General features: G+C 40.1%; 1 protein-coding gene across 5 annotated transcripts in view; it reads right to left on the reverse strand.

Annotated features, from left to right (window-relative positions):
- Positions 1–14,395, reverse strand: part of TPD52 (tumor protein D52) — a 122,609-nt gene that overhangs the window by 87,373 nt on the left and 20,841 nt on the right. For 2 of the 5 annotated variants that reach the window (XM_041412953.1, XM_041412954.1), the window contains exons 2-4: positions 6,581–6,696; positions 4,816–4,964; positions 3,658–3,759 (exon numbers count right to left, since the gene is read on the reverse strand). In XM_041412953.1, the coding sequence (XP_041268887.1) occupies positions 3,658–3,759; positions 4,816–4,964; positions 6,581–6,696 (367 nt within the window). Of the gene's footprint in view, positions 1–2,626; positions 2,654–3,657; positions 3,760–4,815; positions 4,965–6,580; positions 6,697–11,656; positions 11,829–14,395 lie in introns of those variants that run through there. The other 3 variants (XM_041412951.1, XM_041412955.1, XM_041412952.1) reach the window with 3 other exon arrangements.

Genomic DNA, 14,395 nt, shown 5'->3' on the forward strand with positions numbered 1-14,395 from the left:
GCTGGACAATACATTTCTGTATACCCTCAGTATCCAGTTTGCAAAATAACACCGTAAGATATTACATAAGTGTTATCATACAATGATCTGGTTTGCAGGAGAACTGAATTAGATAAATGCAGTTGATTTTTTTTTAACATAAACCATCTATTCTTCAGGTAATGCAAGGGGCACAATTAAGCCTTGAACAGCTTTATGAAGAAGAGAACTTGTATCTCTTTCCCAAATGACAGAATGCCACACTAAAGCACTCACTCAACTAGGCCATCAACCTGGGCAGTTTGAAAGACAAGCCCTCTTTGCGATGCTCGAAAGCAAACCCCGAGTTTAAAAAAGACAATAAATAAAAAAGGCACAGTAAGCTGCTCTCCAGTCTTCCATGTATTTTGTATTGTATTAAAGCTTTCTTATCCTCTACACAATAATTTTTAAAGCTACTCCATTGCCTCATATTTTGAAAAGGCACAAGGAGGTATGCCAGAGTCCCAGGCTAGAAAACACAGCTTAACATACACAGTAGCTAGTTACTTTGTAGTTAAATTTCCAGCTGATATGCTGATATCTTATGGTATTTAGGAATCCATGATCATAGATTAGTCTTCTAAAGCAAGCAAAGAAAGTTATTCTGGAATCTCAGAGCAAGGCAAAGATGGACTTTGCTCCGTTATAGGGATGCAGTGCAAGAAGAGCCAAGTGGAAAGTCATGACTGCTCAGAAGCTACATCTTGGTACTACTACTTTGCACAGAATACTGATGTGGCCTACAGAAGGAAGGTTAGCTCATCAAAACTTCAACAAATTCTTATAAAGAGAATAAAGGTATTAAGAGAAACCTAAGATGGAACAAAGTTCATTTTCATCATAACAAAGAGCAGAGGAAACAAATACAAAAAGGAAGCAAAAATACTCCAACATTGCACTACCAGTCCTCCCTTCCTCTCTATTTCAGTAGTTTCCAAAATCACAGCTCCAGCAGCTGCCTCACTCCCTTTTGCAATTCCCTATTACATCACTTTGAAAGTGCCCAAATAAATATCTGTGTGTGATGTTTGCTGCATGGAATATGTAGAAATAGTCCAACATGGAAGAAATCACACCACTACAGGTGAGAAGTCCCTCAACCAAAACAATACAAGGGAAAGTGAAGCCACAATGAAGCCAATGCAAGAGTGTAAGAACAAAAATGAACCTGCATATTCAGTACAAGTTCAAGTATCAGGCCCACCAACTCTAACTTTCAGGAAAAAATTTAGGCATCTAAACCTTTCTGAAGCTCAGACTTACCCTTGAGCAGTCTTATAAGCCTCAGACCTGAATTCACTGGCTGAATTCCAAATGAATTTGGTTCTCACGAAAAACATGTTGAATATTTTGTTTCAAGCGCAACAACAACTAATTCTTCACACTTTTGTTTTCTAAACACAGCTACCCCTGAATTTGTAACAATACCTTGCATTTCCATCATCACAATTCTCCCTGAGAAGCACACCAGCAGACTTCTCTGATACTGTTATATTCTCTCCCAGTAGCCTAGTTTCTGCTAGAGTACTCAACACCCAGAGAGCCACTAACTAGAGTAATTAGGACACTCTTAAGGTATTCCTGAAGTAGAAGACAGCTCTGAGTCTGTGCTTGTGGTCCAATAGTCCAATACTAAGTGGGGAACACCACAGTCTTACAGCAGAAAAGTGACTCCTGTTAAGTGAGCAGCTGAGCTCTGCATTCAGAAGGAGCAGAGAAGTCTTCCAGGTTCCCACTGTCTCACTGATACTGAACAGGACATATTTGAGACTTGCTGCTATTCTTACACCTGATCAAACTGAGCTCACTTCAGAGTCTCAGTTCTCATAGTATCCTGTGCCTCTGCCCATCACCTCCCTTGGGACAACAGCTCCCAGTTAGTATGCTAGGAGCCAAATCCCAACATCTTTACAGAGATCCTACTGCTGTCTTTAGCTCCTTAGTGGGGGAGTACAGAAAAGATTAAGTCAGACTCAGATAGATGGGCTGAGAGGAAATGGACAGAAATTGTTACACAGGAATTTTAACTGCTGAAAACACTGAGTATTTGCTTAGATCAAAGTTAATGTGGATGAAGTAACTAAAATACTGGCATTGCTAAAGTAATCAACTCAAGGATTGTTTCACTGGACAAACTATGACCAAAGAATGTATAAACTATTTTACATTTAGATTCTAGTCATTTAGTTAGAATCACAATGCTAAACAGCATTGTAATAAACACAATTTATAAAAAGGGGAAAATCTCTACTCTGCCACGGCACAAACACTGTACAGACAAAGAAGTACTGCATGCCATTGACCTCAACACCATATTCTGTCTCCTGATAAACAACCTTGCAGAATCATTTTAGTGGGTTTCTTTCTAACAGGAAGAAAGACTAAATAATTAATACGTATACTCAAGATTTCATGTTCTGAGATAGGTACCAGGTGAACATGAAGAAACATCTTCCCTGACATTAAAAGGGCTTCAGTTTCACCCTTACTAACACTGAATAAAAGAAGAAATAACCTTTTACAGACAAAACTTAAATCAAAAACTGTAATGGAGACAATCTGACTACATGCTTAGTTTGAGAAGCAATTCTTGTGCCCACCTTACCTAAAGGAATGTGAAAATGCCTGTAGTCTGCACAATGCCAGAGTAAGCATTAAAGAGAGAAATGAAGTTCTGATAAATCTGAAGAAAAATCTGTAACTGTGTAGCTGTACTCAAAGCATTTTCTCACTAGACTTCAAAAAGCAAGAAGTTAATGGCAGCACTTGAAAATGGCTGATTTTATTACACTGCTGCCAAAGCAGCAATATTCTGTGAGAATGTGTGAATTTTTATTTGCCCAATAACTGAAAAATAAGTTTAACAACAAGTTACCTGTGGGATGAATAATTGTATAGGTTCCAGTACTAAGAATTACATAATCAAGGAATTGTAAGCTAAGCATCTGATTGTACTGCATCCAGCAGAATTTTTGCAAGCAGCTCAAAATATTCTAAAAATTACTTGGCAGACTTACCTAATGTGTATGAAAGACTGTGTCATTTGGCACAAAGACAAAATATATTATATGCCAACAATAGTTCAGAATTAAAAAGTGCCAGAAGTCTCTTAAAAATGTAATAAAATCAAGCCACTTCTATGAGGCAGAACAGCTTAGAAAGAAATAAAATAGACCTGGAAGGAATTGACACACAAAACAAAAACAAACAAACAAAAAACCCAAACAAAAACCAACAACAACAAAAGAGCAAACGAACATAATACAAACAGTTAAAGATAGTAGTTGTTTAAATATAATATTCCACAAGCTGAGAAAGAGAGCAGAAATGACAGTGCTATGTGTACCCCACAGAGGCAGGCAGACAGTGCCACCTGCAATCTCACCAGAAAATAAGAGCAGCAGTGGAGGTGGTAGCACACATTGCTTTTTTTGCCTACATAAAACACACACCACAGAACTCCTCAGCATCAGTGAGGACATACAAGCAGATTCTGCAGTGAGTCTCTTACCTCCCCTACAACAGCTGCTGAAGGCTCTTGATAGATTAGCTTTTAGAAGCACTAGGTATGTCAACAGCATAAATTTATTGATCATCCACTTAAATAAAAAAATGCAATTACTTGCAAAATCCTACCTGACATCTTCAAATTTCTTGGTTATGACTGAACCAACAGAAGAAAAAGCAGCAGAAGCCTTCTGACCAGCCTGAGACAGGGTTTCTGACGTTCTCTTGTATCTGTGTTCAAAAAAACATTTAGGTTTTAGTTATTTTAATAAGGAAACTTTTAGTGTGTGTCTATTTGTATTAAATGCAGCAGTACACTTCAGCTTTGGGGCCAAATGGAGAACCTGCTTAAGATATTATTTTGAGCCTTTGCAGCCCCTTCTGGCTGCAGCATCTCTGCCAGCTCTGACCAGACACAGTTCACCAACATGCACCTACTACCCCACCCCTAGAACAGATGCTATCTGCTATCATAGGATTTATTAAAATACAAAATAAACTCACACAGAAAACATCCCAATCAAGAAAAAAAAAACCCACTCAAAAATACAAAAGAAAATAAAACACAAATAAACAAAACTATGCCCACACACTAAAAAGGTCTATTTTTTTGTGCCAAGTGTCTAAATTCTTGTACCGCACATTTCTGTCAATAAAATTCACCATAACAAGCTTGAGGTACATCTTGTGACATTCTGTGGTTATTAACTGCAGAAGGCAGCTTGCTCTAGACCTTAAGCTAACAATTGTGTTTGGCAAGAACAGTAACTGTGACTTCATACTCTTCCTGCATGGGCTCAGTTTACAAACGCATTTCTGTCAATAAAATTCACCATAAAAATTTTGAGGTAGATCTTGTGACATTCTGTGGTTAACTGCAGAAGGCAACTTGCTCTAGACCTTAAGCTAACAATTGTGTTTGGCAAGAACAGTAACTGTGACTTCATACTCTTCCTGCATGGGCTCAGTTTACAACAATTTTTCAGGGTGGAAAAGAAGGGTATTCTGTTGGACTTAGGACACCTTGGTATCTCAGATGTATCAGACAGACAGAAGTGTGTTAGAATAGCCCATATTTTGGTCAATCATTCTTCTTTCACATGAGATATAGCTTGCAGTGTTCTTCTTTTAAAAATGTCTACGTTGATTTACCCAGAGAAGTATTAATACACCTAAACTTTGTGTTATATATACTCATTTCACAAGAACAGAGTGTTTAGACATGACACAAGATCTCAACAGTTTTCACTTCAACAGTCTAAACAATCATCATGAGCTGGTACATACGCTGTGGTTGATGTAACATCTTGCCAGCTTTTGGTAATGTTCTGCTTTAGTTCCTGTAGTGAGTTAATTCCCAGCTTTCTCTTGATTTCTGCTAGATGCTTCTCTTTGGCAGCTAGCACTTGTGAGAGCGTCTGGATTTCCTCTTCCACCTGTGGCACAAGAGTTGTTAACAAGTGGTTAACAGTTAACAAGGAATATACCCAACCATTTAACTATGTGTTTCTTTAATGCATCTACTAGACATCAGTAATGGGAGGGCAGAGGTTTTTAACGTTGCCTCACAGTCATTCCTAAATACTAAAAGGGAAATCTAACAGATGCTACAAGAGCTAGTGAGAAAGTAATCTACCTGCAGCTTGCTCTGTTACTGGAATATGTACAAGGAAGTTGGTAACTAAAAGACTGCATAGTTAGAAATTATTACCCATGATATGTAAAGGTTGAAGATTAGCCAAACCCGTGACAATTGCCAAGCCTGTATTCTACTTCCACGTCAGAAGATATAGCAATGTGTGACGAGTATCAGGAAGCTCAGAGCATGTCTGTCGTACACAAATTTTGTCCCCTTGCTTCAACAGAAAGGTCTTTTTGTGGCTTAAGCCAGCACCTGTAAACCGGATCCAGCCACAGGAGCACCTTCCCCAGAGCAGGTGTGGAAATTGTGGCAGACTGAGCTGTCAAAACTCACACAAACACACAACACAGCACCTGCTCTGTTAGAAAGCTGTATTTGTGCACTTCCTTCTTTACTCGGATGGCCACTTAAGCCTCTCCTGGAAACATGACCAGAGGTGTCAGCACAGTTCTACGATGCCATTCTGTGAGCTTTATAGAAGTGACAGAGTCACTAAGGCCATACATATAATAAAGGCAAGGGCATCCCTCCCATCCTACTTCCTCATCCAGGCAAGGTGACCCCAGTTTAGACCAGCAGGCTGCCCACTCATTTAAGCTTCCCTACAGGAGTACAGCTCCTTACTGTACTCCTTACAGTATCATCAACGCACTGCTGTTTTGGATATCTGCCTCAAGTCCAGCACGACATACCCTAGCAGGACCAGCCCACCCTCACTATCTTTGGCATGAAATGATACTCAGGACTGCCAAATACAATAATGTATTAAATGTGCTTAATTTAAAGCTAACCTTTGTTTGCTAACCTTGGGCTAAAGTTAGCCTCTTTCATAAGGGTCCTAAAGTCCCATAAAGCTACTAAAGCAAAAAGACTGGCTGCTTAATAGAGCTTGACTTTGGCATGTATCAGGCTTGAATATTTGCCTGTCTGCTCTTCAAAGAATGCTACTTTTTCTCACTCTTAAAAATATTCTGTTATGGACAAGAACAGTAACATGGTCAGACACTAGCAGTACAGTGCCTACACAGATATTACTACAAAGCATTCTTCGTGAAAGAAACAGTTTTAGCTACTCCACACCACTTGAGACAATACTTGGGTTTTGGCTTCCAACCATGTTCTCTCTGCTGATTTACCCCTTCTCACTCAAGGAAAAAAAAATGGTTAGGTATTTATGTATCTTAGTTTAAAATCTGTACATTCAGCACTTTCAGCTTAATTCCCCATCACTAGAATTGGCTGTTCTTTTCTCCTTGACACCCTTCCTTCCTATCTGTGCAACACACAGGAATGCCAGCTTTAGACACTCACTAAATAACTATGCAAAGCATTAACTGTATGTTTAAAGATAACATTATCCCATATTTTCATTATCAAAATAAGTTTAAGAGCTATTTGCAAAATAATTACCTTGGCAAGCTCTTTTCTTAGCTCATCCCGTTCTTCTTCTGAGAGTGTTTCTGCCATACTGACTGCAGCAGCAGCATCCTCTCCAACCTCAGGTATAGAGTCACTCCTCAGCAGCCCTTGAGATGAACAAAAAGCATTAAAAGTCAGATTGTCACAAGTCTGCCAAACAACAGCTAACACTAGCACACAGCTTTTTTTGCCAGTGCACGAAAAACTGATGATAGGACACCAAAGTCATGCTCCCCAACTACAGGAAGGAAACCAAAGGCATTTTATTTTTCATTCTATCAAGGTGTATTAAAGCTCAATATAATGGCAACTGCTGCTATAATAGGAGACTGGAAACCTGTTGAAAACAACACTTCCCACTACTCTGCGCAGAAACCAAGATGCAGAATGCTACATCCTGACCAGTGTTTCCTACGCAACTTTGCCCAGGAGTCTGTGCACATTCTGATCTCTCATTCATCTGGCACAGAAACTCTGGAAGTGCTGGAGATGCTCAAGGCCAGTGCAGAGGCACCCTCCCTTACTACTCTCTGGATCAGATTATAAAGTGTCCATTCTGAGCACACTGGGTGCAGCCACAAGCAAGGTTAACAACAGTGAAAAAACTACTGCACTGCAAGTAGGAACTCTGTACCCTTCTTGAGCTCTCTGTCCCTAGTAATTGGGACCACAGTGCCTAGATATCATGGAACTAAAAGTTGCAGATGTCATGGAACTGGAAGTAAGCTGCTGGTTTGCACCTGGACCTTAAGACAGATGGGAAGCCCAGAAACAGAGCTCGGGAACAAAAGGCTGTTGCTTCAAAGCAGGATAGTACTGAGAAGGGACTGATAAGAATATGCATCCACTCAAACTGCCGCCTCTTCCAAATCCAGAAACCAAAACTCTGCCTAATTTTCCTACATAAACCACAAACATCCCCATGGTCTTCCTCAACTTTTGCTTTCACAGCTTCAGTGCAAGGAAAGAGGATGATATTATTTGTATTACTATGATACAATAACTGTAATGATTCAGTTTTTTACTCCTTAGTGCTTGTAGTAAGACCATTTTAAACACCTTTTATGCAACAAAATTTCCAGCAAAAGATTTCCCATTTTGAGTCTTGGTAGCTGACACTTAAAGTTTGCCAAAATCAAGGAATTCTGTTCTAATTGCAGGGAGACTGCATGCTGGAATGATTGTGGATTCCCAGAAGTAATTCTCTATTCAAGACATAAAACACCCTTACAGATAATAAAAAAAAAAAAAAAGAAGCCAAATAAAAATCTTAAAATACAAGAGGAAAGAGATCAGGATTGTCTGTTAGTAAGGAGCGAGGAAGAGTGTGTGTATGTATACATATATGTGTGTGTGTATATACATATATACATGTGTGTGTATATGTATATGTACATAAATATATCATTAATCTAAGTTGAAGACACATTAAGTAACATTTCCTATTAATCACTATAGAAATTAACCATCTAGCCAATAAAATTCCATTCTCATTTCAACAGCTTCTGATGGCACTTCATACTATCCCTGGGGAATCAAAAATTCATTAATCACCACTATAATTTTGCTGTGAGGTTTCATATCAAACAGCTACATCACAATCAACTGAAAAACCAGGGGGAAAAAAGATTCTGTGAGTCTGTAATTAGTTGCATGCATTCTATGAAACACACTCCTAGCAGCTGTCAAGCTGAAAAAAGAAACCTTGTTCTTGGATCAAATTACTGAACTCAGGTAAAACTCAATTCCACAAATTCTTTCCAAAATGGCATGTTGTCTGCCTGTATCTGTGTCCAGAACACTTGTCCTCTAGAAGCACACTGCTACCTGGACCAGACTTTTGTGTTACTACCGAGTGCACTGAGAAGGAAGCCAACAGGAAGAAAATTAAACCTCATTCTGCATTTATTCATGAGATCTGTGTCATGTTTTCCCAGAGATTAACATGTGTCTTCTACACAAACATAATGTAGGTCCTGTGGGTTTCCCAATACACTACTTTCTGTCAAAAATCTAGGGCAGTAAGAACTTCAAAGTCTAACGCCCAAACTAAAGCATAGCACTATGGCACCTAAAACAAAGGATTATGTTTCACCATCAAATAACTTTTGTTTTATGCATCAACATATTTCCTTAACAGTTAAGAATGCCACACCTTTTTTGTTAAATTGCTATTTAACCTATTAATTACATAAACCTACCCTGAAGGAAAACAATTTGAACTGCATTTCTCTTCCACACCCAACACCCTCTCAGTATGTTCTACTGTGATTCCTGACCTTGCTCTCACCTGCAGCCCTTCAGGGACCACCTGCTTGCCATCACAAAGCCATTTCAGAAAGTTTGCAAGTACCAAAACCACCCTGACTCCAAAGGCATTAGCACAACCAGCTGAAAATCTGTTCAATCTGATTATGAGGAGTCATCTGGATTAAATCACCAAAAATAGATCAAGTGAATCCACCAGTAAGAAAACACGCCAGATTGTCTCCTGCAGCAACAGCTTCCATTTGGGGAATGTAACTTCTCTTTGGAAAACTCATTTTTAAGACTGTTCTGCTTCTTGCCTACCAAATAGAATTTAAGAATTTTAATTTAATACAATGCTAAGAAGCAAGGGAATGATCTCTCCTCCTCTTCACATTCCTAGAATTTTTAGGCAAACAGGAAATCACTGCTATTCAGAGCACTGATTCTGCAGAGTTCTGCACAACTGACCATGCCTTCCTCTTGCCTTCGGAGCTCCTCCCATTTATTATTTTTTTGAGCTCCACATGAAGTATATGAACATCTTCCCACCAATCTTCACTCTGGCACCTCCGCACTCTCTCCTGTCACTGCTCACCCCTCTGTTCCCTTTGCTCCCATTCCTCAGTTCAATACCTGCAGGACACAGGGATCACCCATGCTATGGGAAAGGCTGTGCTGGGCTGTCTGATCAAGGAGCAGTTGTCTACACAGCTAACAACCCACAGACCTCCACAATGGTGTGGCTACAATCCAAATGTATCCCATAAACTAGGGCTGACAGCCAGTAAGATCCTGGCTTTGAAAAAACTTCATAAGGAAACATGCACAGCCCACCTTAGATCTTTCTATGAGGCATGGGGCAAGAAACCAGGAAATCAGCAATCAGCCGACAGATTTAAATGCTTCGGCTCAAACTACTACTAAAAGAGCATTTTTCACTTGTGGTCTTTTTTTTGCCAACAGAACTGTCGCTATTATTATTTTATATTGCTATGTAAAATTATTATTACAGCTTTCAAGTTGTTACCTTTCGTTATGTTAGTTCTCTTGCATCATTAGATTGTGAAGGACTTAAAATTCAGTCATTTGGTACTCTGTTATAACCAAGCTTAACTGAACGTTTCATGTCTCAAACAGAATAAAAAATCTGTTTGGAGGAAAAAATCATAATGACTTAGTATTAGAAAACTTACCTAGCTTTAAGTCAGTTTTTAGGTCTGTATTTCTAAGATTAACATATCTTCCCAGCAGTTTATTAGATCTACTTTAATGAACCAAATAAAGACATGAGCAAGTTAGTTATTAGGACTCCATGGATCACATTCAGGGAAATGACATTTAAGTCCCTATTATTCTGCCAGCGTAGGCAAATCATTAGAGTAATTCAATTAACACTCAGTTTTTCTGATTTGTGGTTTGCTTTGGCCTGTTTCAATCCAAGTTCATGTTCTATTTTGACCAGCAGTCCCTACGTCCCCAGCCTGAATTCAGAGATCAGCAGCAATCAGGAGCATTCCTGAACTTTAGACAGACCAGAGTACGCTTTTAGTGAGGCACTGACAGACACCCAGCCCTCCCAGATCCAGACTGCAGAGCCTGTGGACTCAACTTTTGTGTAGTTATCACTCTACAGTTGGCAAAGCTAAAGAAAAAAGGTGGTTGCTATAGTTCAGGAGAACAAGCTGTTGCAAAGTTATAGAACCACTCTAACATTTGAGTAACATACAGTATTACAGAGCATATTTATTCTGCAGTATAAAAGAAAGATCAGATTTAAGTGCTTCCCGTTTATCTCAGTGAAGCAGCCAAAGTGAGACATATTCCTTCAACATGGGGCAGAAAATTCTTGGGCTTCTCCCAAATGCTAGGTATTCATTCAAAGCAAATGAAAAAGAAAATAAAGCCCAGAAAAAGCTGGTGGTAATAGTGATGCATCATCACCTGACACAAACAGCTGCTTCCCCTGTCCTTTAGAAGAGCTGGGAGAAGCAGTAATTGCAGAAGTGAATGCTGACCACTGTTTCCCAGTAGCCCCTGGCTCAGCAAGTTCACAGAGAGGGGTGTTATAGTTCACACAGAGGTTCCCCAAGGGACGCATGTTTCTTTAAAATTTTAAGCAATAAGCCCTGCGTAACTTTGCTTTGCCACACCGGAAGTAGGTAGAAGCTTTCTATATTTAAAATTACTTTGGAAGATTACATCTGGCAGCAAGGAATAGAAAGGAATGACAACAAACTAGGATTGGGGAGTGTTGGGAGGCACAGCTAGAGGTGTTCTGTACAACAGTCCACCAGCAAGAAACTCATAGGGTTAAGTACTAAAAGGATGCCACTGCAGCACAGCATAGGGCAGTCTCAGTGCAGTTCATATCTGCAGGTGGAAGGTTTGCAGCATTTTAAATGCTAGGTGGAATGAAATAAAGGTTTTAGAGGGAATTTTCATTAATCAGTGAGATTTTCGGTATTAAGGCAAAAGCAGATTTTAGACTATACAGAGCTCTGAAGTCCTGCTAAAAATGCAATTTCTGCGTCCTCCTCAAAAAAAATCTAATAGACAAACTAGGCAAATTATTGCAATCTTGCAGAAGTCTTGTTCCAAATTGTTTTTGCCACTTTGTTTTCCCTCAAACTGCCTTTCTGCTGAATAAATAACAAATAATGTAAAGCATGAGATATTATCTACATGGCACACTGAAGAACACACTGCCAGAATTAACAGGAGGCCAGCTTTTATAGATTTTTTAATTTGAGAAGCTTTACAGGTATTAATTGCTAAGCATTTTGTAGAGATTTTAAGGAAGGAAGAGAAAGGAGTTACCAGACTTTGCCAGTGTAGGTGATCCAGGTGGAGAAAGGTTTATGCCAGGCGACAAGTAAAGATAATTTCTGTTCACTCCAGCATTGAAATCGAAGGGTGATTTGTAATCCTCATATAGATCCATGCCAGACAGCTCAGTGCACGCAGCCATCCTCCTCTTCCACTGAAGCATTCATCTTCACTTTTTGGGGCAACCCAGACAGCAGCATTCAGAAACCCTCCATTTCTCCACATGACACCCACTGTGCCTCCTTGGAGAATCCAGCTCTGCTACATATGACAGAGCCGTCCAGCAAGTGATTTCTTAGCCATCCTGTAGCTGCTGCTGTTTACATGGCACAAAGTTAAGTTCCTGTAAATTTATAACTGAGGCTGTACTTCAACAGACCGTTCCTTTAACAAACATTCACAGTGCACCACTCATGGCTTCTGGAAGAGCCTTGGTCCTCTGCAGAACTGAATCAACTGTGTTCAATCGTTTAAATAAGAAAAGGTCAGCTGACTGCAGCTACACCAGGATATCCTTAATCTTCTAGGACACAAAAGGATTACCAGCCTAATCTATCCTATATACCATCTGTGTTGGACTTTTTTCTCTGATTAATGGAAAATTCTGTGCGCATAGCTATTTCTCCAGCTGCTTCCATCAGTGTAATAACCACTAGTGAGAATTCAGTCTCTGCTGCCCAGGTATCACACCATAGTGCAAGTTCAGAACAGGAGAGAGCAGCACTCCTCTCTGAAGGCTGGCCTATAAACACCACCTAGGCTTACTGATGAACATTCTAATGTGCATTATGACTTTCGCTCATGAGGCTAAACACATCTGGGTCTGAGGGGGTTTTGTTTTGGGGAGGGGGTTGTTAAATATTTATGAAGTACACTTGCTGCTTCAACCAGCATTGTTTACAGCAGCCAGTAACAGCAGTAATGCATCACCTGAAATGTATTTATGTTTTGACACATATGCCATAAAGAAAGATCAACTTACAGAAGCCATCTGACTTCATGCCAGGCCTTCAAGATTCAACTCTGGGAAGCAGAAATGCTTCTTACCTAAAAGAGGCATTCAGCACAGTTTTGCAGCACTTCACTACATTGTTGTATTTTTATTTCAAGGTCAGCTTCTTTCACTGAAAACACAAGGTTACTAGCAATGCAGATCACCTATAGACCTGAGCAACAATTTCCTCCCAAACCCCACACCTTCACCTGGGATCCTCACTGCAGCCTGCACACAGAGAAGCATAATCAAATGGAAGTTAATCTTTGCCTGCACAGTAAGGACAGAGATGATCAGGCATCATTCCAGAGAAGTGAAGGAGCCTTGCAGCATTCCGAAGTCAAGTCCAAGCAAAGTAATCTCAGTGTACATGACTTCTGGAATTTTAACTTCCCATTTCCACTGCAGTCAGTCAGTTGCCAAAGGAACAGACCTTCCAGCTAATTAAAAAGCAGATCCTTTAGGCTAAAGACCTACATTCATTTTTGGTGCAGAGTACCTGCAGGCTCATAACAATGAGAGTGCTGGAGCCTGAAACACAGGTCTATGCTATTTTCCAAGCCCACTGAAAAGAAGAAAATAGAATGCCCCTCTGCATTTCTGACACGTGGCTGTGACATCTGCCAGAAAAACTGCAAAGTTCACCTGGCAAAGGTCAAAGCTTTAGTCACAGATTGTAGTTAAAGCATCCACAGGCAGCAGAGAACTGTAACACAACTACAGTAATAATATACTCTATTAACCAAGTTTGTTAATATGAACAGCTACAGATTGTGCTTCACAACTTTCCCTTGTATAACTCAGCAGTCAGGGGCTGCCTTCTGTGCAAAAGGCTCAGGCAGTAGTTGTGCTGAGTTAGGCAAAATGACAAGTTATCACATGTGGCACACAAAGAGCTGGGCGTTTTCTACCATCACTCTCCCAGCAGTGAGAGAGAGAGAAGGGGAGGTTACACCCTAGGACTTTGCCTAACCCTAAATAATCATTCACTTTAACACTGGTCAGTGCTAGCTGGCTACAACTGCAAGTAGCTACTATAGGAAAAAGAACCCTTTATGAAAAACTGTTGATCCCTGCTAACAATCAAGAATACCATTTCCTAGGCATTTCCTGAAGCAAGCATTACATCCTTGTTTTTATAGGAAATTCCCTACATTCAGATTTACCCATTACCAACCATTCAAAAAAATCTGGTACTCTTCCTATATCTTTGTAGTGCACAAGTTGGTTTCATGTCCCTAGAGACATTTGGATTGCCAATCTCAACCACTGACCTGGCCTGCCACCCCTACTGACGGAAATCTGTGTGGGTCAAACTCTTCAACACCTCCTCAGTGTAGTCAGAGACACATACAGGATGTGGCCCACTGCTGGAACATACATTTGGCTTACAGGGAAGATTTGCTGAATTACAAATGTGAGCCTCCACCTGAGAGGCTGAATTCAGCTTTTGATCCTCCTTATGCATAGCCTGAGCACAAGCCCAGAAGTCACCCAAGACAATCTCTAGTTTTTAGAAATATTACAGATATATTACTGTTCTAAAGTCACTGCCAAGAGAGGGACACCATGCAAGTGCTCCTTATTTCAAGGTCCTCTCTTTGCTCAGTTATAGTGGCCATACAGATGGGTTGCTACAGCACCTATCAAACACATCACCTAAACACATCAGGCTCCTGCTCTCTCACCTGCTGGAGTTTACAGGAGTGTTGCTCCTCACTTTTCTCAGGTACAAA

Source organism: Onychostruthus taczanowskii, unplaced genomic scaffold (genome assembly GCF_017590055.1).
Source record: "Onychostruthus taczanowskii isolate IOZ18803 unplaced genomic scaffold, ASM1759005v1 scaffold4, whole genome shotgun sequence".
NCBI lineage: Eukaryota > Metazoa > Chordata > Aves > Passeriformes > Passeridae > Onychostruthus > Onychostruthus taczanowskii.